Here is a 22,252-nt window from a genome sequence, read left to right on the forward strand (position 1 = left end):
TATGCTCCAAACTGCATAGAGACCCATTCACTCCTCAATTATTACATGCATTCAAAACGACTCGCTCTAAATATAAAAGATTGCTAAATAAATAAATACTTTGTCGAATTTATATCGACAAGGTATACTAAATCAACTTGAAACTTTGCAAGACGTAAACCCAAATTATTTCTGGAAATTATTCAGTAAACAAAAGGATTCGAAAACCAGCACTAATTTAAATCCAATTCCTATCGATGAATGAGTTACTCATTTTACTCAACTTATGGAGAAGAAACCAACTCTTAACAGTGGCCTTTCTTCACATACGGACGAATACGTCAGTTCAAATAAGGATAAAATATTCAATTAATTAAATAAGTCTATATCTATACAGGAAATTGTAAAAGCTATTTCAAACTTAAAATGCAAAAAAGCATGTGGTCCAGATCTTATTTTAAATGAAATGCTAAAAACTGGTCAATCACAAATGGTTCTTGTGCTGTGTAAGATCTTCAACCTCATTTTGGTGAACGGCATTTTCCCAGATTCATGGAGATGTAACTTCTTAACACCGTTCATAAAAAAGAGATAACTACAACCCAGGTAATTACAGAGGTATTGCAGTAGGAAGCAATCTTTGTAAGCTTTTTTGCAGTGTCTTACATAATAGGCACCGTGATTTTGCAGAGTCGCACAATCTAATTCCAACTTCTCAAATTGTTTTTAAAATACATAGTCGTAAAGCTGATCACATATATGCATTAAAGACCTTGGTTGAAAAATATACTAAAGGACCAAAGAAATATTTATTCTGTTGCTTTGTCGACTTTAAATCTGCATTTGATTCTATATCAAGAGACGCGTTGATGTACAAACATTTACTTGCAGACATAGGTGGTAGTGTTTTAAAAATACTTTTAAAAGTTTGTACTCTGACGTCCAGTACTCTATTAAACTTAATAATTATCACAGCAACAGTTTCCAATCTAATGTAGGAGTTAAACAAGGTTGCGTATTGAATCCACTACTATTCAACCTGTATGTTCGTGATTTACCGGATATTTTTACACCAAACTGTGACCCGGTGTCTTTATATGATACGCAATTAAGCAGTCAAATGTTTGCTGATGATCTTGTTTTATTGTCAAAATCTCAGGATTACAAAAATCTCTCGACTATCTTAGTACCTCTTGCAAAAAAATGGGGGCTTATTGTCAACTTGTCAAAAACAAAGATTATTGTATTCAACAAAAGTGGCAAGCTCATAAAGAGATTTCGTTTTACATACGATACAATTGCTATTAACATTGTTCAGTCTTATTGTTACTTAGGTATATTGTTTACTGCCTCCGGTAATTTTAAGAGCGCATGTGACAGACTCTGTAATCAGGCTACCAAAGCCATCATTAAACTCAAACAAATTGATGTTAGAAACAATATATCGACAGCCTTAAAGTTATTTAAGTGCTTAATTTGTCCCATTTTAATGTATTGCTGTGAGGTTTCGAGCCCCTATTATCTCAAAGGAGTAAACCGTTGGGGTTTCAAAAATATATGTGACAATACTCCATTCGAAAGTGTTCAAATAAAATTCTATAAATACCTACTTGGTGTTAACAAAAGAAGCGCCCATGATGCTATACGCGGTGAACTTGGCCAGCACCCACTTCTTATTACATGCTTGCTTACCCCTTGCAGCAAAATACTGGTTTAGATTGGGAACACATGATTGTTCGTCAATAGTGCATAACGCGTACTTGGAATCATATTATTATAATAACTCATCTAATTTAAACTGGTCATTTTATATAAAAATTATGTGGATCAATTTTGGTTTTAGTCAAATATGGGACAACCAAATTAAGGCTCTTTATACCCTCACAGTGATACACGTAAGTTGAAACAAGAACTCGAGTCGAGTCAGATACTATTCAAAACAATAATTATAAACTCAGAACATACAGTCTATTTAACTCAGAATTTAAATTAGAAAACTACCTGCTCTGCACACCAAACTTCGAACAATGCAAACAATTTACTAAAATGAGAATCAGTGCGCACAACCTTCATATTGAACTTGGAAGATTTTGTAAACCTAAAAAAATAATTGAACAGAGGCCTTGTTTTGTTTGTAATTCTCAAGCTGTGGAAGATGAAAAACATTTTATTTTAGACTGCCCTATTTATTATGTTGAAAGGCAACAACTATTTGATAAGTTAAACTCCTTTTCCGACTTTTCTACTCTAAACAGCAATTTACAATTTATATTTAATATGTCATACAATAATGGTGACATTGAAATTCTTTACCATGAATTAACATTTATTGACGGCTGTATTTCTAAACGTAAAGTTCCTGTTCAAGCTATCAGTGAGGCAGTAATTTAATTTAATTATTCCAAGTACTTTAACCATTTATTTTTATAATATACTTTATTCCTACAAATATAATACAAACTTTGTTTCTCCGACCCGAACCAAATTGTTAACAACTACAATAAATTACTCTTCTACCTTTAATTACTGTTACATTTCCCCCAAATTTTGTCCAGACACAAGTTATGAAAAAACCATTACAGTGACACAGATTCCATATATGAGACTGTAACGATGTCGCCAGTATCGACTTCGCTGATATAACATAGGATGATAGGGCAAAATACATGCAGTTTCCTGCCGTCTGCCATTTTGTTTTTTAATGGAATACTCTTAAAGAGGGGTGAAAGCCTCCAAAGTATGTGACATAATTAATATAAAATTAATTATCTCTAGTGGTATCATTAATTTTTTTTAATAATAATAACAAAATTAATATTTTAACATAACGTTTGCTTTTATATTATAATATGTTATGACATTGTTAGATTAAGTCATATCCTTTCACCCCTCTTGGAGAATATTCCATAAAAAAGTCAAAATGGCAGCCGGCACAAAATTGCATGCTTTTTGCCCTATGCGATCTCAGCGAAGTCGATATAGGTGACATGGTTATCATCTAGTATGTGGAATCTGTGTCATTGTAATGGGTTTTTTTCAAGATTTCTGTCTTGGCAAAATGTGGGTAAAATCTAACAAAAAATAAAGGTAGGAGAGCAATTTTTCATAGTTGTTAACATTTTGGTTCGGACTTTAGACACAGTTTAGTGGTAGTTAGTGAGAGAAAAGAGAGTGTAGTAGTCTTACACATATCCATTGAGTCGTTAAAACTCGCTATGAGTGGGAGCTACCTGTCAGCCTAATGTTCGATGGCTTAACCACGACAGCACCAATTTTACAAAATACAGCAAGCTAGATACCAAGGGCAGTAAGCCATAATTTTAACTATGGCGTGAGACTAGTTATCTAAATGACCTCCCTAGTTATTTCCCTTTCCCGTGAAGGTCGACATTTTAGGTTTTCAACATGTTATTACTTAGTCGACAGGTTTCTAGAGGTTGTGGAATGCTGAAACAATGCATTCGTTTGACCCAAGCACAGAGCATCTCACACAGAAATTATGCTGACATGGCCTTTACGTTTGCTACGCCATCGGATGTAAGCATTTAAATTGTGTCACAAATGTATTGTCACTTTATCAGAATACGTCGTTAACCTGTTTTCGTGAATGCTGGTTAATTCTCCCTAAAACTAGCTCGCCTCAACGGTTGGTGTCCGAACGGTTTAGTCAACCTGCCCCTAAAAAGTTACCAACTTGCCCCACTGTTTGGTCAACTTGCCCCACTGTTTGGTCAACTTGCCCAAATGTTTGGTGAACTAGCCCCCAATTTTAACTTTACTGTTTGTAAATAATTTTGACGATATCATTAATTTTAAAAATGTAACAACTTTGTTTCACTAGCTGTTGGGCATGGTAATAGAAGTTATTTACTAGCCCAACATTAAATATCAGGAAAGAGTTCAACCCGTACTCCTCTATATCAAAGTCTCTAAGGCCATGAGAATGAAAGTTATAGATTTGCGTCCACCACCCGCATGCTGTGAAAGGTACCACTGAAAATTTTCATTATTTACAACAATTTTCATTATTTGCACAAAAAAGGCACTTAATGATCGTAAAGGATCATGACTGCCTTGACCACACAGAGAAGCTGTACTGTGCTTGTGGATATGAGCCCTGCTGTATACAGTGTGGAGAATACCTCCATGGTGTCGAAAATGAAGCGGATGTACCTATCCTCAGTGCGAGGACTGCCTTGATCCACCAATCCAAAGGAGACACTGAATCATATACAATGTAGGCCCTAGCTAGCTAGTTAGAGCTCAACTAAAATGAAATAAAAAAAATTCAATAGTTTATATTCCACCTACAAACATGTCAAAGACCTTATTTGGACTGGAATCTACTATGGAAATAATAGATAAATAAAAATAATGAAAAATTAAAAAAAGCCTCATGTGTTTTTAAAATTGTTCGGACGCAAATCTATAACTTTCATTCTCTTGGCTGAAGACAAAGCCTAACCTTAAAACTGACCCTAACCATTCTCGGAACCGGACATTATTCAACATACGGGTACTTAGACCCTGGCCGCCATTGTTTGTCACGTGACGCGGTGAAGCTTTTCCGTGGTTACCTATGGTTTGATAGTGAAATGAAGCAACTTTCGTCGATCATTTACAGCAGTTAACGGCCAAGATGCCTATAAAATGTTTTGCAGTTGGCTGCATAGATCATAATATGATGTTAAAAAAAAAAATTGTTTTATAGATTTCGAAAAGATGAGACCAGACGCCACTTCTGAGTGGACGCACTAAAACATGACAAACCTGATGGAATGTCATGGCTTCCCACAAAGATTGTGACTGTGTTGAGTTTAATGTTGTTGCTTGTCTACACTAACTGACGTTAATAGCAACCAAAATGGTTAAAGCATGTGCAATGATAAAATTTCCACATTATACTATAAATAAAATACACAATTCCATCGGCATCCAGTTCTTGAATAAAGAGTATACTCGTTTTATCATCAGATTTGTGTGGTCTTCATTTTTCATTTTTAATCTAATTTTATAGTAACTTGGACATTCTCTATACTTGTATTTATTTTGCCATACTTCGGCTACATCTTATTTTTTATTTTTTATTAAATTACATATATAATAATTATAATATAAGTTCTTGCTTAAACTTTAATTATTATTATTTTTAATTTTTTTTGCAAATGTGTGTGTAGCAGGCCTGCAGTATGAAAATATAGGTTGTTTTCCTCTCTCCCTCTCCCTCTCTCTCTCTCTCTCTCTCTCTCTCTCTCTCTCTCTCTCTCTCTCTCTCTCTCTCTCTCTCTCTCTCTCTCTCTCTCTCTCTCTCTCTCTCTCTCTCTCTCTCTCTCTATATATATATATATATATATATGGCTTCTCCCCCACCCCTCCCAAGACTATCCCTACTATTAGAGATTTTGCCCCTCACTCACTCCCGATATTGTTCCTACGGACATGTAATAGCTCAAATGTGTAATGTATTAAACAAAAAAAGGTATACTTGTATCTCTGAAACTAAAATAATGGACTGTGTTTAGTATTTACTTGGTTCAGAGGGAAAATGTATGTGCCTTTGTGTCAGAATATATATATTTATCATATAATATCTTACATTTTCAGTGCAATCAAAATCAAAGTATGTGATATTTTTCAGATCACATACTTTGAAAATTTGATAACTTTGCAAATTAGATGTAAATTAGTCGAGGTCTAGGCACTAGGTTTATTGATATTTAAGCAAACGTACTTGGGTGACACTCCATGATTGATGTATGAATTCATAGTCATCAAATAAAAACATTTCAATGGCAATTTGACACTGAAAGCTGTCCAGCTTTCAGAAAACAATGATGTAAGGACATCCAAAATGACGTCATTTGAGTTTGACATCATTTCCATTCAAAAATACACCGCGCCACATATTCTTACGTCATTTGAATATCTAGTAATGGCGGACTGGAATTAAAGTTGCGTGTACAGTTTACAAAAACATGTTGTATTAAGCTTGAGCTTATATGATAAAGAGATTATTACCCAGAGGCTCGCATAATACAATTTTTATTCCTACGATAATGTATGATATTGACGATACCGAAAAACACTGGTAATAACCTCTCTATATATACACATGTATATATATATATATACACACATGTATATATATATATGGCTTCTCCCCAACCCCTCCCAAAACTAAATGTATATAGATGATAGATAGATAGATAGATAGATAGATAATAAAAGAAAACAAGTGTACAGTATGTACATGTGTATCACTGTATGTATTGAAAACAAAAAAACAAAACTCTTTTACATGGATCATGTAAAAGGAAATTATTTCTTTAAAATTGTGTTTGATATATAGAGGTTATTACCAGTATTTTTCGGTATCGTCAATATCATATATTAGGAATAAAAATTGTATTGTGCAAGCCTCTGGCGGACTGGAATTAAAGTTGCGTGTACAGTTTACAAAAACACGTTGTATTAAGCTTGAGCTTATATGATAAAGAGATTATTACCCAGAGGCTCGCATAATACAATTTTTATTCCTACGGTAATATATGATATTGACGATACCGAAAAACACTGGTAATAACCTCTCTATATATACACATGTATATATATATACACACATGTATATATATATACACACATGTATATATATATATGGCTTCTCCCCAACCCCTCCCAAAACTAAATGTATATAGATAGATGGATAGACACACATGTATATATATATATATATATATATATATATATATATATATATATATATATATATATATATATATATATATATATATATATATATATACACATACGTATATATATATATATGGCTTCTCCCCCACCCCTCCCAAAACTAAATGTATATAGATGATAGATAGATAGATAAAAGAAAACAAGTGTACAGTATGTACATGTGTATCACTGTATGTATTTAAAACAAAAAAACCAAACATGGATCATGTAAAAGGAAATTATTTCTTTAAAATTGTGTTTGATATATAGAGGTTATTACCAGAGTATGTGTGTGTGTGTGTATATATATATATATATATATGTATATATATATAGTAGTCGTTTTCGAGTTGAAAGACGCTATTTTATAGAGTGCTCAACCGTGTGGGAGCCAGATACATCGTTCAAATATACACTTTTAACGATGTATATATATATACAGTATATATATATATATATATATATTATCCATTATTTACTCAGGTAAGTTTTTGTGTTTTATTAATAAATATACCATGTTAAACCCTATTATTAAAACATTTGTATTTATGTTTGATGAAGTAACACTATATTTTAGTAGGTTGTAGACCGTGCCATGAAAATAACTAAGGGGAGTTATTAATTGCTCCCCATACTTAGATTATAGGGGGGCAATTTAAAATATTATTAATATTCACATGCCAAAGGGAGCTATATATTATTCTCCTTGAACTAATCTCAGGGGAGTGATGGGTAGCTAGAGAGAGATATAAGTCCCCTTAGATGACAAGGTCTGAGGTTGGCTATATTTTATTATTGCTATTTTCTTTTCACCTGCATTCAACCGGTAAGGAAGGCCAACATGAGATAATTTCACAATCTGTAAAAACAAAATCATTTCATTATTTCAAGAAACTGGGGTGGGTTTTTTATAAGAATAAAAGAATGTATTCAGTGGAACATTTTCACTGTTGCCATTACATCTATATAATAAGAATGACAATAATAATACTGTAATTTAAAGTTGTAAAGTAACAACTTTGCAATTGTTTAATTATATCATGAAAATAATTATCTTGAATCATGCATACAAATTTTATTATTATACATCCAAATTATATATTTTGTAGCCCACATCATAATTATTATAATATTAATAATTATCTTATTATTTCAAAGTTGTTAAAATTTATAATTAATATTACCTGAAAATTGCATCAACAAAAATTGTATTCTGCCCAACCTGCCTCTAGTCGGGTCCCCTCGACATACTAGCTATACGGAAACACGTCGGTAATAAATATAGATTGTACTAATTCAGCTTCCCGTTGTTCGCTTCTGTTATATGGCAACCCAAGCTGCTATAATACTCATAAGACATGCTGCAACTATGTGTTAGCTACAGAAAATAAATGACAATATGCAAGGCATGTAAAAGGTTAATATGAAAACTTTATTCTATGTAAAACAGTAATCACTAAGGCTTTGCTTCACACCCAACCACTTGGATGATCGGTAACTAGGCCGTGTGACGTCACACTTGTTCCGAAAATTGAAAGGGGGTACGGGTCAAACTCATGTCAAATAGCATTATCCATGGGAGTTGGGCTAACATAATCTAGAAACCTACTTTTGTGTCCTGATATCCTATATTTTTTTATTATTCAGGTTTACTACACTAATGCTAAAGTGAAACAAGTTGATGTGCCTTCGTTTAGCGGTAGTTTTGGTATTCTGCCAGAACACGTCCCCAGCCTGGCTGTACTTAAACCAGGTGTTGTCACAGTCTATGAAGAAGATGGAACCCCCAAGAAATATTTTGGTATTCTACTTTTATTGAAATCTTTATCCAGAGTGTTTAATTTGCTCTGTGTTTCTTGATAAATTCATTATAGTTTATTATATACATGAAAGACAGAATTTGCAGGGGATATCAAAACAGGTTTTGTGCGTCCGATAAATGTTTTTGGAGCACCACTCCAAAACAGTTCAAGAGAACACCACAGAGTGTTGTACACATTTATCTAGTGGTCTGGTACTTGTAGTGCCTTTTATAATGAGGAACCTTTAATTTTCAATACTTTTTCTGTTACCGTGGAAACATATCCACCATTTTCTTGATGGTGGTGACCATAATTGAGTTTTTCTGTATTAAGCTCTGTGTGTTCTTTAAGAAAGTATGTATGCTACACCAGCCAGACAAGTGTTCATCTCATTATTGGAAGGAAGGAAATGTTTTATTTAACAACACACTCGACACATTTTATTTACGGTTATATGGCGTCAGACATATGGTTAAGGACCACACAGATATTGAGGGAGGAAACCCGATGTCGCCACTTCATGGGCTACTCTTTTCGATTAGCAGCATGGGATCTTTTATATGCACCATCCCACAGACAGGGTAGTACATGCCACAGCCTTTGATATGCCAGTCGTGATGCACTGGCTGAATTTCATTATTGGGGAATGGGCATATTGAATGAACGAATGTTAATGACACCGCAGCACGAAAAATACATCGGCTATTGGGTGTCAAACTATGGTAATGAAAACAAATAAAGTGATGATCAACATCAGTATAAAAATTCAAGATTTAAACAAAAACACAGTGTAAAGAACCGTGCAAAAACACAAATATCACAGATAAATACTGACTTTTACTCAAAATTTATTTGTGCTGTATTGGCCATTCTCAAAGAGAATGTTACACCCCTGCACCACGGTGAGGTTACAGCATGCACAGAGGGGGCATACTGATGACTTGTTTAATTTTTTTCATTGAGAATTACTACTTTTATTTGGAATAGTGTTACACATGAGGAAAGGAACAGTGTTCTTGCTGCTCCATTTATGCAGGGTGAGAAGCCCCACTATTGCATTTTGCCGCCCTCTTTTAACGTTCTGTCCAGTGTTTGTACGCATTGTGGAAAATCCTGGAAAGTGCTTAAATGTTATTTTCATCTTGGAAACTGCTTAAAACTCCTGGAAAAATAAATTAACCTCTTGGATTGTCCTGGAATTTTATTATTTTATATATATATTTTTTTCATTTAATAATAATTATCACGTTTGACGTATGGATCCAAACTATATCCTCCACGCAACGGTAATTATAAGAGGTCGACTGCCATTGGTCAGCTGTTACAATATATACACAGTGAGAAGTCGTGGACATAAATGAACATAACTTGTGATTGGTTGAATAAATTATGTAGTTTGTTTCTGACATTTGTGAGTGCAAAACTACTGTCAAAGATAAATAATTCAGTAGATAGCTGTAACCAGCACCTTCCAACAAAATAAATGCTTCTAAGGTGTATGTCTGTTATACTTCTGTGCAGTGATACTCGGCAAACATTGAAAACTTGTAGTTCACATATTCTTTTGATCTCCATTGAAGTCTTCGAACACTCAATACACATCACAACAATATCCACAGTGACATGTCAAGGCAAGGTATCCACATGTCAAGGCAAGTCAACAAAAATATCAATTAGCTAAATAAACGAACAATCATAATTATTATGGGTTAGTTTTGATTGATTGTGATATAAATTGGTGGTAACAAAGAGTCCACTTCAAGAGATTATTTTTGTGCTAACAATAAACAATGTGTTTGACATTTAGTTACTCAAAAGAAACAGGTATAATTCCGGTAAATTTTGTATTTGAAACATGATGTCACTAATGAGTTTAAAATAATTATTAATGAAAATAAAACATGTTTATATTAATTATGTAAGTTTGTCATTTGGTACTTTTCAAAAAACACAAATAAGTGATGATTTAAAGTATATGTGCTTGTACTAGATGAGCACTGACATATAAATGTAATACCGTAAATGTATTAATTAATGTTTAGAGGTTTTATGACTTACTTTTAAAATGTTTTATTTTTTTTAAATTATTATTATTATTTTTTTATTATTAAATCTGGATTATACCAGTATTTAAACATTACTCTTTTTTTTTCTTCATAGTTTTGAATAGAAGAGTGGGTTTTTTATTTATTTTTAAATCTGGATAATATAAATTAAACAAAATTAATTTATTTGTATATAACGACACCCCAGTACATTATTTATTTATTTATTGTTTATTTGTAAGTCTTTAAAAAAAAAAATATTTTGATTGATTATTATTCTATCAAGGTTTTAGATCTCATTAATTTGGGCACAACTGGGTTTTTATTTGTCTGTTCTGAGCACTTGTTAGTATAGTATAGTACCGGCCTCGGTGGCGTCGTGGCAGGCCATCGGTCTACAGGCTGGTAGGTACTGGGTTCGGATCCCAGTCGAGGCATGGGATTTTTAATCGAGATACCGACTCCAAACCCCGAGTGAGTGCTCCGCAAGGCTCAATGGGTAGGTGTAAACCACTTGCACCGACCAGTGATCCATAACTGGTTCAACAAAGGCCATGGTTTGTGCTATCCTGCCTGTGGGAAGCGCAAATAAAAGATCCCTTGCTGCCTGTCGTAAAGAAGAGTAGCCTATGTGGCGACAGCGGGTTTCCTCTAAAAACAGTGTCAGATAGCCGATGATAAGATAAAAAATCAATGTGCTCTAGCGGCGTCGTTAAATAAAACAAACTTTACTTTTTGTTAGTATAGTAATGTCATTAACAGCTGGTAAAGATGTTACTGAAATGCATTTCAAGTTATATCAGTCAAATTAAGCTTAACATTTCAGTGGTATAGAGGTAACAATATTTCGAGGTTAGCATGTAACATTGTTTATAAATTACTCAATTGGGCTTCCTTGTATTCTATCAGTGGTATAGAGGTAACGATAGTTCGAGGTTAGCATGTAACATTGTTTATAAATTACTCAATTGGGCTTCCTTGTTTAGTATTCTATCAGTGGTATAGAGGTAACAATAGTTCGAGGTTAGCATGTAACATTGTTTATAAATTACTCAATTGGGCTTCCTTGTTTAGTATTCTATCAGTGGTATAGAGGTAACTATAGTTCGAGGTTAGCATGTAACATTGTTTATAAATTACTCAATTGGGCTTCCTTGTTTAGTATTCTATCAGTGGTATAGAGGTAACAATAGTTCGAGGTTAGCATGTAACATTGTTTATAAATTACTCAATTGGGCTTCCTTGTTTAGTATTCTATCAGTGGTATAGAGGTAACTATAGTTCGAGGTTAGCATGTAACATTGTTTATAAATTACTCAATTGGGCTTCCTTGTTTAGTATTCTATCAGTGGTATAGAGGTAACAATAGTTCGAGGTTAGCATGTAACATTGTTTATAAATTACTCAATTGGGCTTCCTTGTTTAGTATTCTATCAGTGGTATAGAGGTAACGATAGTTCGAGGTTAGCATGTAACATTGTTTATAAATTACTCAATTGGGCTTCCTTGTTTAGTATTCTATCAGTGGTATAGAGGTAACGATAGTTCGAGGTTAGCATGTAACATTGTTTATAAATTACTCAATTGGGCTTCCTTGTTTAGTATTCTATCAGTGGTATAGAGGTAACGATAGTTCGAGGTTAGCATGTAACATTGTTTATAAATTACTCAATTGGGCTTCCTTGTTTAGTATTCTATCAGTGGTATAGAGGTAACAATAGTTCGAGGTTAGCATGTAACATTGTTTATAAATTACTCAATTGGGCTTCCTTGTTTAGTATTCTATCAGTGGTATAGAGGTAACGATAGTTCGAGGTTAGCATGTAACATTGTTTATAAATTACTCAATTGGGCTTCCTTGTTTAGTATTCTATCAGTGGTATAGAGGTAACGATAGTTCGAGGTTAGCATGTAACATTGTTTATAAATTACTCAATTGGGCTTCCTTGTTTAGTATTCTATCAGTGGTATAGAGGTAACGATAGTTCGAGGTTAGCATGTAACATTGTTTATAAATTACTCAATTGGGCTTCCTTGTTTAGTATTCTATCAGTGGTATAGAGGTAACGATAGTTCGAGGTTAGCATGTAACATTGTTTATAAATTACTCAATTGGGCTTCCTTGTTTAGTATTCTATCAGTGGTATAGAGGTAACTATAGTTCGAGGTTAGCATGTAACATTGTTTATAAATTACTCAATTGGGCTTCCTTGTTTAGTATTCTATCAGTGGTGGTAACAATAGTTCGAGGTTAGCATGTAACATTGTTTATAAATTACTCAATTGGGCTTCCTTGTTTAGTATTCTATCAGTGGTATAGAGGTAACTATAGTTCGAGGTTAGCATGTAACATTGTTTATAAATTACTCAATTGGGCTTCCTTGTTTAGTATTCTATCAGTGGTATAGAGGTAACTATAGTTCGAGGTTAGCATGTAACATTGTTTGTAAATTACTCAATTGGGCTTCCTTGTTTAGTATTCTATCAGTGGTATAGAGGTAACGATAGTTCGAGGTTAGCATGTAACATTGTTTATAAATTACTCAATTGGGCTTCCTTGTTTAGTATTCTATCAGTGGTATAGAGGTAACGATAGTTCGAGGTTAGCATGTAACATTGTTTATAAATTACTCAATTGGGCTTCCTTGTTTAGTATTCTATCAGTGGTATAGAGGTAACGATAGTTCGAGGTTAGCATGTAACATTGTTTATAAATTACTCAATTGGGCTTCCTTGTTTAGTATTCTATCAGTGGTATAGAGGTAACAATAGTTCGAGGTTAGCATGTAACATTGTTTATAAATTACTCAATTGGGCTTCCTTGTTTAGTATTCTATCAGTGGTATAGAGGTAACAATAGTTCGAGGTTAGCATGTAACATTGTTTATAAATTACTCAATTGGGCTTCCTTGTTTAGTATTCTATCAGTGGTATAGAGGTAACAATAGTTCGAGGTTAGCATGTAACATTGTTTATAAATTACTCAATTGGGCTTCCTTGTTTAGTATTCTATCAGTGGTATAGAGGTAACTATAGTTCGAGGTTAGCATGTAACATTGTTTATAAATTACTCAATTGGGCTTCCTTGTTTAGTATTCTATCAGTGGTATAGAGGTAACTATAGTTCGAGGTTAGCATGTAACATTGTTTGTAAATTACTCAATTGGGCTTCCTTGTTTAGTATTCTATCAGTGGTATAGAGGTAACGATAGTTCGAGGTTAGCATGTAACATTGTTTATAAATTACTCAATTGGGCTTCCTTGTTTAGTATTCTATCAGTGGTATAGAGGTAACGATAGTTCGAGGTTAGCATGTAACATTGTTTATAAATTACTCAATTGGGCTTCCTTGTTTAGTATTCTATCAGTGGTATAGAGGTAACAATAGTTCGAGGTTAGCATGTAACATTGTTTATAAATTACTCAATTGGGCTTCCTTGTTTAGTATTCTATCAGTGGTATAGAGGTAACAATAGTTCGAGGTTAGCATGTAACATTGTTTATAAATTACTCAATTGGGCTTCCTTGTTTAGTATTCTATCAGTGGTATAGAGGTAACAATAGTTCGAGGTTAGCATGTAACATTGTTTATAAATTACTCAATTGGGCTTCCTTGTTTAGTATTCTATCAGTGGTATAGAGGTAACGATAGTTCGAGGTTAGCATGTAACATTGTTTATAAATTACTCAATTGGGCTTCCTTGTTTAGTATTCTATCAGTGGTATAGAGGTAACAATAGTTCGAGGTTAGCATGTAACATTGTTTATAAATTACTCAATTGGGCTTCCTTGTTTAGTATTCTATCAGTGGTATAGAGGTAACAATAGTTCGAGGTTAGCATGTAACATTGTTTATAAATTACTCAATTGGGCTTCCTTGTTTAGTATTCTATCAGTGGTATAGAGGTAACGATAGTTCGAGGTTAGCATGTAACATTGTTTATAAATTACTCAATTGGGCTTCCTTGTTTAGTATTCTATCAGTGGTATAGAGGTAACGATAGTTCGAGGTTAGCATGTAACATTGTTTATAAATTACTCAATTGGGCTTCCTTGTTTAGTATTCTATCAGTGGTATAGAGGTAACGATAGTTCGAGGTTAGCATGTAACATTGTTTGTAAATTACTCAATTGGGCTTCCTTGTTTAGTATTCTATCAGTGGTATAGAGGTAACGATAGTTCGAGGTTAGCATGTAACATTGTTTGTAAATTACTCAATTGGGCTTCCTTGTTTAGTATTCTATCAGTGGTATAGAGGTAACGATAGTTCGAGGTTAGCATGTAACATTGTTTATAAATTACTCAATTGGGCTTCCTTGTTTAGTATTCTATCAGTGGTATAGAGGTAACAATAGTTCGAGGTTAGCATGTAACATTGTTTGTAAATTACTCAATTGGGCTTCCTTGTTTAGTATTCTATCAGTGGTATAGAGGTAACAATAGTTCGAGGTTAGCATGTAACATTGTTTGTAAATTACTCAATTGGGCTTCCTTGTTTAGTATTCTATCAGTGGTATAGAGGTAACAATAGTTCGAGGTTAGCATGTAACATTGTTTGTAAATTACTCAATTGGGCTTCCTTGTTTAGTATTCTATCAGTGGTATAGAGGTAACAATAGTTCGAGGTTAGCATGTAACATTGTTTGTAAATTACTCAATTGGGCTTCCTTGTTTAGTATTCTATCAGTGGTATAGAGGTAACAATAGTTCGAGGTTAGCATGTAACATTGTTTATAAATTACTCAATTGGGCTTCCTTGTTTAGTATTCTATCAGTGGTATAGAGGTAACAATAGTTCGAGGTTAGCATGTAACATTGTTTGTAAATTACTCAATTGGGCTTCCTTGTTTAGTATTCTATCAGTGGTATAGAGGTAACAATAGTTCGAGGTTAGCATGTAACATTGTTTATAAATTACTCAATTGGGCTTCCTTGTTTAGTATTCTATCAGTGGTATAGAGGTAACAATAGTTCGAGGTTAGCATGTAACATTGTTTGTAAATTACTCAATTGGGCTTCCTTGTTTAGTATTCTATCAGTGGTATAGAGGTAACAATAGTTCGAGGTTAGCATGTAACATTGTTTGTAAATTACTCAATTGGGCTTCCTTGTTTAGTATTCTATCAGTGGTATAGAGGTAACAATAGTTCGAGGTTAGCATGTAACATTGTTTGTAAATTACTCAATTGGGCTTCCTTGTTTAGTATTCTATCAGTGGTATAGAGGTAACGATAGTATTCTATCAGTGGTATAGAGGTAACTATAGTTCGAGGTTAGCATGTAACATTGTTTGTAAATTACTCAATTGGGCTTCCTTGTTTAGTATTCTATCAGTGGTATAGAGGTAACAATAGTTCGAGGTTAGCATGTAACATTGTTTGTAAATTACTCAATTGGGCTTCCTTGTTTAGTATTCTATCAGTGGTATAGAGGTAACAATAGTTCGAGGTTAGCATGTAACATTGTTTATAAATTACTCAATTGGGCTTCCTTGTTTAGTATTCTATCAGTGGTATAGAGGTAACAATAGTTCGAGGTTAGCATGTAACATTGTTTGTAAATTACTCAATTGGGCTTCCTTGTTTAGTATTCTATCAGTGGTATAGAGGTAACTATAGTTCGAGGTTAGCATGTAACATTGTTTGTAAATTACTCAATTGGGCTTCCTTGTTTAGTATTCTATCAGTGGTATAGAGGTAACTATAGTTCGAGGTTAGCATGTAACATTGTTTGTAAATTACTCAATTGGGCTTCCTTGTTTAGTATTCTATCAGTGGTATAGAGGTAACTATAGTTCGAGGTTAGCATGTAACATTGTTTGTAAATTACTCAATTGGGCTTCCTTGTTTAGTATTCTATCAGTGGTATAGAGGTAACAATAGTTCGAGGTTAGCATGTAACATTGTTTGTAAATTACTCAATTGGGCTTCCTTGTTTAGTATTCTATCAGTGGTATAGAGGTAACAATAGTTCGAGGTTAGCATGTAACATTGTTTGTAAATTACTCAATTGGGCTTCCTTGTTTAGTATTCTATCAGTGGTATAGAGGTAACAATAGTTCGAGGTTAGCATGTAACATTGTTTATAAATTACTCAATTGGGCTTCCTTGTTTAGTATTCTATCAGTGGTATAGAGGTAACAATATTTCGAGGTTAGCATGTAACATTGTTTATAAATTACTCAATTGGGCTTCCTTGTTTAGTATTCTATCAGTGGTATAGAGGTAACAATAGTTCGAGGTTAGCATGTAACATTGTTTATAAATTACTCAATTGGGCTTCCTTGTTTAGTATTCTATCAGTGGTATAGAGGTAACAATAGTTCGAGGTTAGCATGTAACATTGTTTGTAAATTACTCAATTGGGCTTCCTTGTTTAGTATTCTATCAGTGGTATAGAGGTAACTATAGTTCGAGGTTAGCATGTAACATTGTTTATAAATTACTCAATTGGGCTTCCTTGTTTAGTATTCTATCAGTGGTATAGAGGTAACAATAGTTCGAGGTTAGCATGTAACATTGTTTGTAAATTACTCAATTGGGCTTCCTTGTTTAGTATTCTATCAGTGGTATAGAGGTAACTATAGTTCGAGGTTAGCATGTAACATTGTTTGTAAATTACTCAATTGGGCTTCCTTGTTTAGTATTCTATCAGTGGTATAGAGGTAACTATAGTTCGAGGTTAGCATGTAACATTGTTTGTAAATTACTCAATTGGGCTTCCTTGTTTAGTATTCTATCAGTGGTATAGAGGTAACAATAGTTCGAGGTTAGCATGTAACATTGTTTGTAAATTACTCAATTGGGCTTCCTTGTTTAGTATTCTATCAGTGGTATAGAGGTAACAATAGTTCGAGGTTAGCATGTAACATTGTTTGTAAATTACTCAATTGGGCTTCCTTGTTTAGTATTCTATCAGTGGTATAGAGGTAACAATAGTTCGAGGTTAGCATGTAACATTGTTTGTAAATTACTCAATTGGGCTTCCTTGTTTAGTATTCTATCAGTGGTATAGAGGTAACAATAGTTCGAGGTTAGCATGTAACATTGTTTATAAATTACTCAATTGGGCTTCCTTGTTTAGTATTCTATCAGTGGTATAGAGGTAACAATAGTTCGAGGTTAGCATGTAACATTGTTTATAAATTACTCAATTGGGCTTCCTTGTTTAGTATTCTATCAGTGGTATAGAGGTAACAATAGTTCGAGGTTAGCATGTAACATTGTTTATAAATTACTCATTTGGGCTTCCTTGTTTAGTATTCTATCAGTGGTATAGAGGTAACTATAGTTCGAGGTTAGCATGTAACATTGTTTATAAATTACTCAATTGTGCTTCCTTGTTTAGTATTCTATCAGTGGTATAGAGGTAACAATAGTTCGAGGTTAGCATGTAACATTGTTTATAAATTACTCAATTGTGCTTCCTTGTTTAGTATTCTATCAGTGGTATAGAGGTAACAATAGTTCGAGGTTAGCATGTAACATTGTTTATAAATTACTCAATTGTGCTTCCTTGTTTAGTATTCTATCAGTGGTATAGAGGTAACTATAGTTCGAGGTTAGCATGTAACATTGTTTATAAATTACTCAATTGGGCTTCCTTGTTTAGTATTCTATCAGTGGTATAGAGGTAACAATAGTTCGAGGTTAGCATGTAACATTGTTTGTAAATTACTCAATTGGGCTTCCTTGTTTAGTATTCTATCAGTGGTATAGAGGTAACAATAGTTCGAGGTTAGCATGTAACATTGTTTGTAAATTACTCAATTGGGCTTCCTTGTTTAGTATTCTATCAGTGGTATAGAGGTAACAATAGTTCGAGGTTAGCATGTAACATTGTTTGTAAATTACTCAATTGGGCTTCCTTGTTTAGTATTCTATCAGTGGTATAGAGGTAACAATAGTTCGAGGTTAGCATGTAACATTGTTTGTAAATTACTCAATTGGGCTTCCTTGTTTAGTATTCTATCAGTGGTATAGAGGTAACAATAGTTCGAGGTTAGCATGTAACATTGTTTGTAAATTACTCAATTGGGCTTCCTTGTTTAGTATTCTATCAGTGGTATAGAGGTAACAATAGTTCGAGGTTAGCATGTAACATTGTTTATAAATTACTCAATTGGGCTTCCTTGTTTTGGGCACAGTGTTTATCGCCTTGACTTTCGTGCAATCAAAAAGATCTATTTCTATTAAATTAAATAAATAATTGAATTTTAAAAATAAAATGCATCTTGACCAAAATAAATGAATGCCGTAAAAGAATATCCACAATATGGTTAGATATATGTAGGCTATTATGGCTATGAAATGGGTTTTTTTTGTTTGTTTTTTGTAGAATCCAGCATTGAGACACAGATGCATGCACACATAGTAAAGAAAATGGGCACACTACAATATTTTTTTAAATGTATTTTCACAACTTTAGCATCCATGTGACATATCTAGATTAGGTGTAGCTGAGACATAACAACCACTGAATAAACACTTTACTGGGATGTCGTAAAGCAAAATTCCTTTCCAGGTAATGTATTCAGACTTCTGGGAAAATGTAAAAAAGTCCTGGAAAATAAAACAAAATAGTGCTTAAAAGTCCTGGAAAATTAAAATGTTTGAAGTGTATGGACCCTGCTGTCACCCACCTTTATTTTACAGCACCCATTTGCCGTTATTTCAAAATGCACGCTTTTTTCCATACAAAAAAAATCGATCAATCTGCACACTGGACTTCAAAGGAAACAAACCGCGGTGTGTACGAAAAAGCAACTAATTGACAAACAACTTCAGTAGCTTACAACAATTACCGAAACGTAATTTAACAGTATATTTTTAACAGTGTCCCATACCTGTATCCATTTGTATGTTTGATACACCCAATAAAAGTTATATTTTATTTGAGAAATGAAAGAATTGTTTTTTTTGGGTGTGTTTTTTTCAATTTGGCAATCAATCTCTGACTGAAAAACAACTTATTTGGCACCAAATTTATCATGTGATCAAAACGGTCATTCTCTCTTTTGTGTCCACTATCGTCTGATATTTTGTCCTCAATTGCAGATTTAACTGGTTGTAACTGATGATTTTTACTTTGTCAATTGTATATTCAGTAATTCTTTATAATGCCCGTGAATGACAGACCGACATTTCTCCGTTTCAACTAACGGTACATAAAAAATTATACGGCTTATATTTTGTACCAAATACTGAGGGGCAAAATAAGGAGTATGTCTATCCAGAAAGTGGACCAACACAGAACAATATATGGTAACCAAGCTTTACTTTGTTTTTGGGGTGGGGGTTTTTGCTTTTCAGGTTTGGTTTTGTTTTTGGAAGGGTGGGGTGTCGTGCAGCGGCCCTCCTTTAATTGAACCCAGCGAGAACACTGCAGAATATTGTTAAATGACACCAGACTACCTCTGCAGTGCTGAGTGATAGGTTTTCCACACCACTTAAGTCAGTATCATGTATTTACATACCGGTATATAAGATTTGTTTTACCTTTTATTGGTTTCCTTTGTCATCCACTGGCAGTCTGCTGGATGGAAGTGACAAATTAGTTGGAGTTATCCATTTGAGGTCACTAGAGTATTCTCCATCAAATCATTCATTGTCCAGCCATTGCACCAAATCTTGTATATGCCTGAAGATGCATATTTAGCTTATGTTTGTGTTTTAATAAAACCTCTATTACCTGGTGTGTGTTTTCAGTGAGCAGTGGCTCTGTGACGATCAATGACGATTCATCAGTCCAGGTGTTAGCGGAAGAAGCCCACCCTCTAGACCGATTCGATGCACATGTAAGTTTATTTGCAAGCTTGTCATAATACGCTCTAACCGTTTGTTATTGGCCGCTTTCTGATATGATCAGACCAGAGCTGAACATTTACATGAATCGCTTGACTTGCATCAAGAAAGTTCCAATAAACCCATTTAATTTAGCATAATCTGTTAAAGCATGTAAATTAGCTAGCTGAGTGGACAACAGAACAGCAAAAACATTTGCACAATCTTAAGATGGTTGTTTCAATACAAATTACCTGCATCACTTAAATTATAAAGCTCTGCATTCACTAAACATAGATAAATATGATATTGTTAATGTGAGCCATGTTTTTGCTGAAAAAGTTCTATTGTCAAGTTATTTTATCTGTAGCCACATACTGTGTAGCCACATACTGTGAACAGACAGGTTCCATCTTTAAATAAGGAACACTCCTTGCTTGTGTATGTAAATATCACCAACTTTCACAGACCATTGAGATGAGTTTCACTCCCAAGCAAGTATGTTTAACAATGTTTAGTGCAATAAAAAGTAGATTAGAGAATTTTACAGTACTTCAATTAATTATTAATTGTCACATTAGAAAATTAGTGAGACCATTTGTCCATCCTGAGCTCTACACTAATTCTTAATACCAACTGGACCTATAGGATAGGGGTGCCTCCATTTGTACTTCTCTTATTTGAAATGTGCTTCCCCAATCAATGTTTTACTAACTGAGCATTGTCTTCTGTTTAGCAGCAAAATGTCTGCTTGATTAAAATGGCTGTCAAATATGTCAAATCTGTAAAAAAAATACAGTTTTCAAGTCGACTTGTCCAATCAGACCAGTTGTTAGAAACAGTTTACATGTTCTACACTCAAAACTGTTTAGTCCCAAAAAGACGGACAAGATGCACCCATCCTTGTATGTCAGAGTGTTTAACAACTATTTGTGTTTTGCAGGCTATACGAGACGGAATCGCAAAGGCCCAACAAGAGATGACGTCAGCCTCCTCCGAGAAGAGCAAGGCGGAAGCCGAGATTGCATTAGAATGCTACGAGCAGATACAGAAAGCCCTCGAACACTGAACATTATCTGTGTGTAGTGTCAAGTTTATCTAGGTTTGCTGTGACCAGCACTGCGTGTATTCAGAATGACTGATTGAAGAGTAAATAGTATGACATGTCTGTTTGTCTGTTCACTTGTTTAACAACAGTCGGCAGTTTTAGAGTTAAAAGAGTAACAACAAAAATAATTATAGTGTCACTGATACAGTGATCTTTTCTGCTGTGGATGGTAATGTAAAACGGAATCTTGAAACTAGAATTTAGCCAGAAATGTCATTCTTTAATGGATTAACAGATTTTTCAAGTGTTCATCATACTGACTAACTTATGTTTATTGCATGTCAAAATAGGCATAAATATACAAACTTCACATATGTTGTTTTCGCTTCCTGTTTATTGCACAAGAATATACACCATGAGACCGCGTAGCGGTCGAGTGGTATGTTCTTCGCAAAATAAACAAGTGCAATAAATAGGAAGCGAAAACAACGTATGTGAAGTTCTGTATTTATTACATACCTTCATTTATGTTTTACAAAAACGGTTTTTAATTTAACGTCATAACAACACTTTGTTAAATCTATGATCAAAACTCCTTTCATGGATTCATTTAATGTTAAGAATCATACTCTGCGGCAGCCTTGTGTAATGTTTCAAATACGATATGTCATTTGTAAATCATATATGATGTAAGTAAATAAAAGGCACTAACTGCAGTAAAAAGAAGAAGGGAATTCCCCATTTAAAAGTTCCGGTCCAGATTGCACATATGTGCGATACAGAATAAATTTATTACACGGTTTCAAAAGGCCTTTATCACTATAGTAAGATTGAATAGGTATGTAATAAAAACGAGTTAATCCTGA

At 33.8% G+C, this 22,252-nt stretch overlaps 1 protein-coding gene across 1 annotated transcript; it reads left to right on the plus strand.

The window, feature by feature from the left end:
* Positions 1-3,331: 3,331 nt before the first annotated feature.
* Positions 3,332-21,504, plus strand: LOC121375656 (ATP synthase subunit delta, mitochondrial-like). The gene is made up of 4 exons (XM_041503215.1): positions 3,332-3,516; positions 8,356-8,509; positions 20,264-20,352; positions 21,282-21,504. Exons 1-4 carry the CDS (start codon positions 3,385-3,387, stop codon positions 21,405-21,407), a joined length of 501 nt encoding a protein of 166 aa, XP_041359149.1. The 5' UTR covers positions 3,332-3,384; the 3' UTR covers positions 21,408-21,504.
* The last annotated feature ends 748 nt before the right edge of the window (positions 21,505-22,252 follow it).

This window comes from Gigantopelta aegis, chromosome 6 (genome assembly GCF_016097555.1).
Source record: "Gigantopelta aegis isolate Gae_Host chromosome 6, Gae_host_genome, whole genome shotgun sequence".
Taxonomy (NCBI): Eukaryota; Metazoa; Mollusca; class Gastropoda; order Neomphalida; family Peltospiridae; genus Gigantopelta; species Gigantopelta aegis.

Excerpts from the sequence above, each read along its gene's own strand:
- LOC121375656 (XM_041503215.1), top strand. The coding sequence starts at position 3,385 with ATGTTATTACTTAGTCGACAGGTTTCTAGAGGTTGTGGAATGCTGAAA. Across the intron at positions 3,517-8,355 it reads CGTTTGCTACGCCATCGGAT|GTTTACTACACTAATGCTAA; the intron begins GTAAGCATTTAA and ends TTTATTATTCAG. Across the intron at positions 20,353-21,281 it reads TAGACCGATTCGATGCACAT|GCTATACGAGACGGAATCGC; the intron begins GTAAGTTTATTT and ends TGTGTTTTGCAG.